Raw genomic sequence first — 398 nt, 5'->3', positions numbered from 1 at the left:
GGGCCAGATGCCCCGACGGGCATGATGCCCCAACGGGCCAGATGCCCCAATGGGTCAGATGCCCCAACGAGCTAAACCATATACATGGTGAGATGAACATTTGCAGTGCACAGAATACTGATAGGTTCATCTGAAGACATCACGAACCTTGTCAACACCTCATTAATGTAGGCCTTCTGTGACAAGAACAACTCCTTCTCCCTATCTCTGAAGATCTCCATCCCTAAAATCTTCATTGCTGCACCCAAATCATTCATCTCAACTTCAAAACCCAGAAGCTCCAGCTTCTCGATGTCACACTTCTCTTCAGCTAACAACATGTCATCCACGTAAAGTACCAAACAGATGAACGTCGCATCCTTCAACTCACTCATGCAGACACACCAATCATAAGGACT

The 398-nt window shown here is 47.0% G+C and overlaps 1 protein-coding gene across 1 annotated transcript in view; it reads right to left on the bottom strand.

Annotated features, from left to right (window-relative positions):
* LOC106315097 (L-type lectin-domain containing receptor kinase I.8-like) overlaps positions 1-398 on the bottom strand; it is a 10,603-nt gene that overhangs the window by 8,242 nt on the left and 1,963 nt on the right. Inside the window, exon 3 of the mRNA XM_013752867.1 lies at positions 148-310. Coding sequence (XP_013608321.1) covers positions 148-310 — 163 coding nt within the window. The remainder of the gene's footprint in view (positions 1-147; positions 311-398) is intronic.

The sequence above is a fragment of the Brassica oleracea genome, chromosome C9, assembly GCF_000695525.1.
Source record: "Brassica oleracea var. oleracea cultivar TO1000 chromosome C9, BOL, whole genome shotgun sequence".
NCBI lineage: Eukaryota > Viridiplantae > Streptophyta > Magnoliopsida > Brassicales > Brassicaceae > Brassica > Brassica oleracea.
Note: the sequence above shows the minus strand (reverse complement) of the source record. Positions and strands in the feature narration are given on the sequence as shown.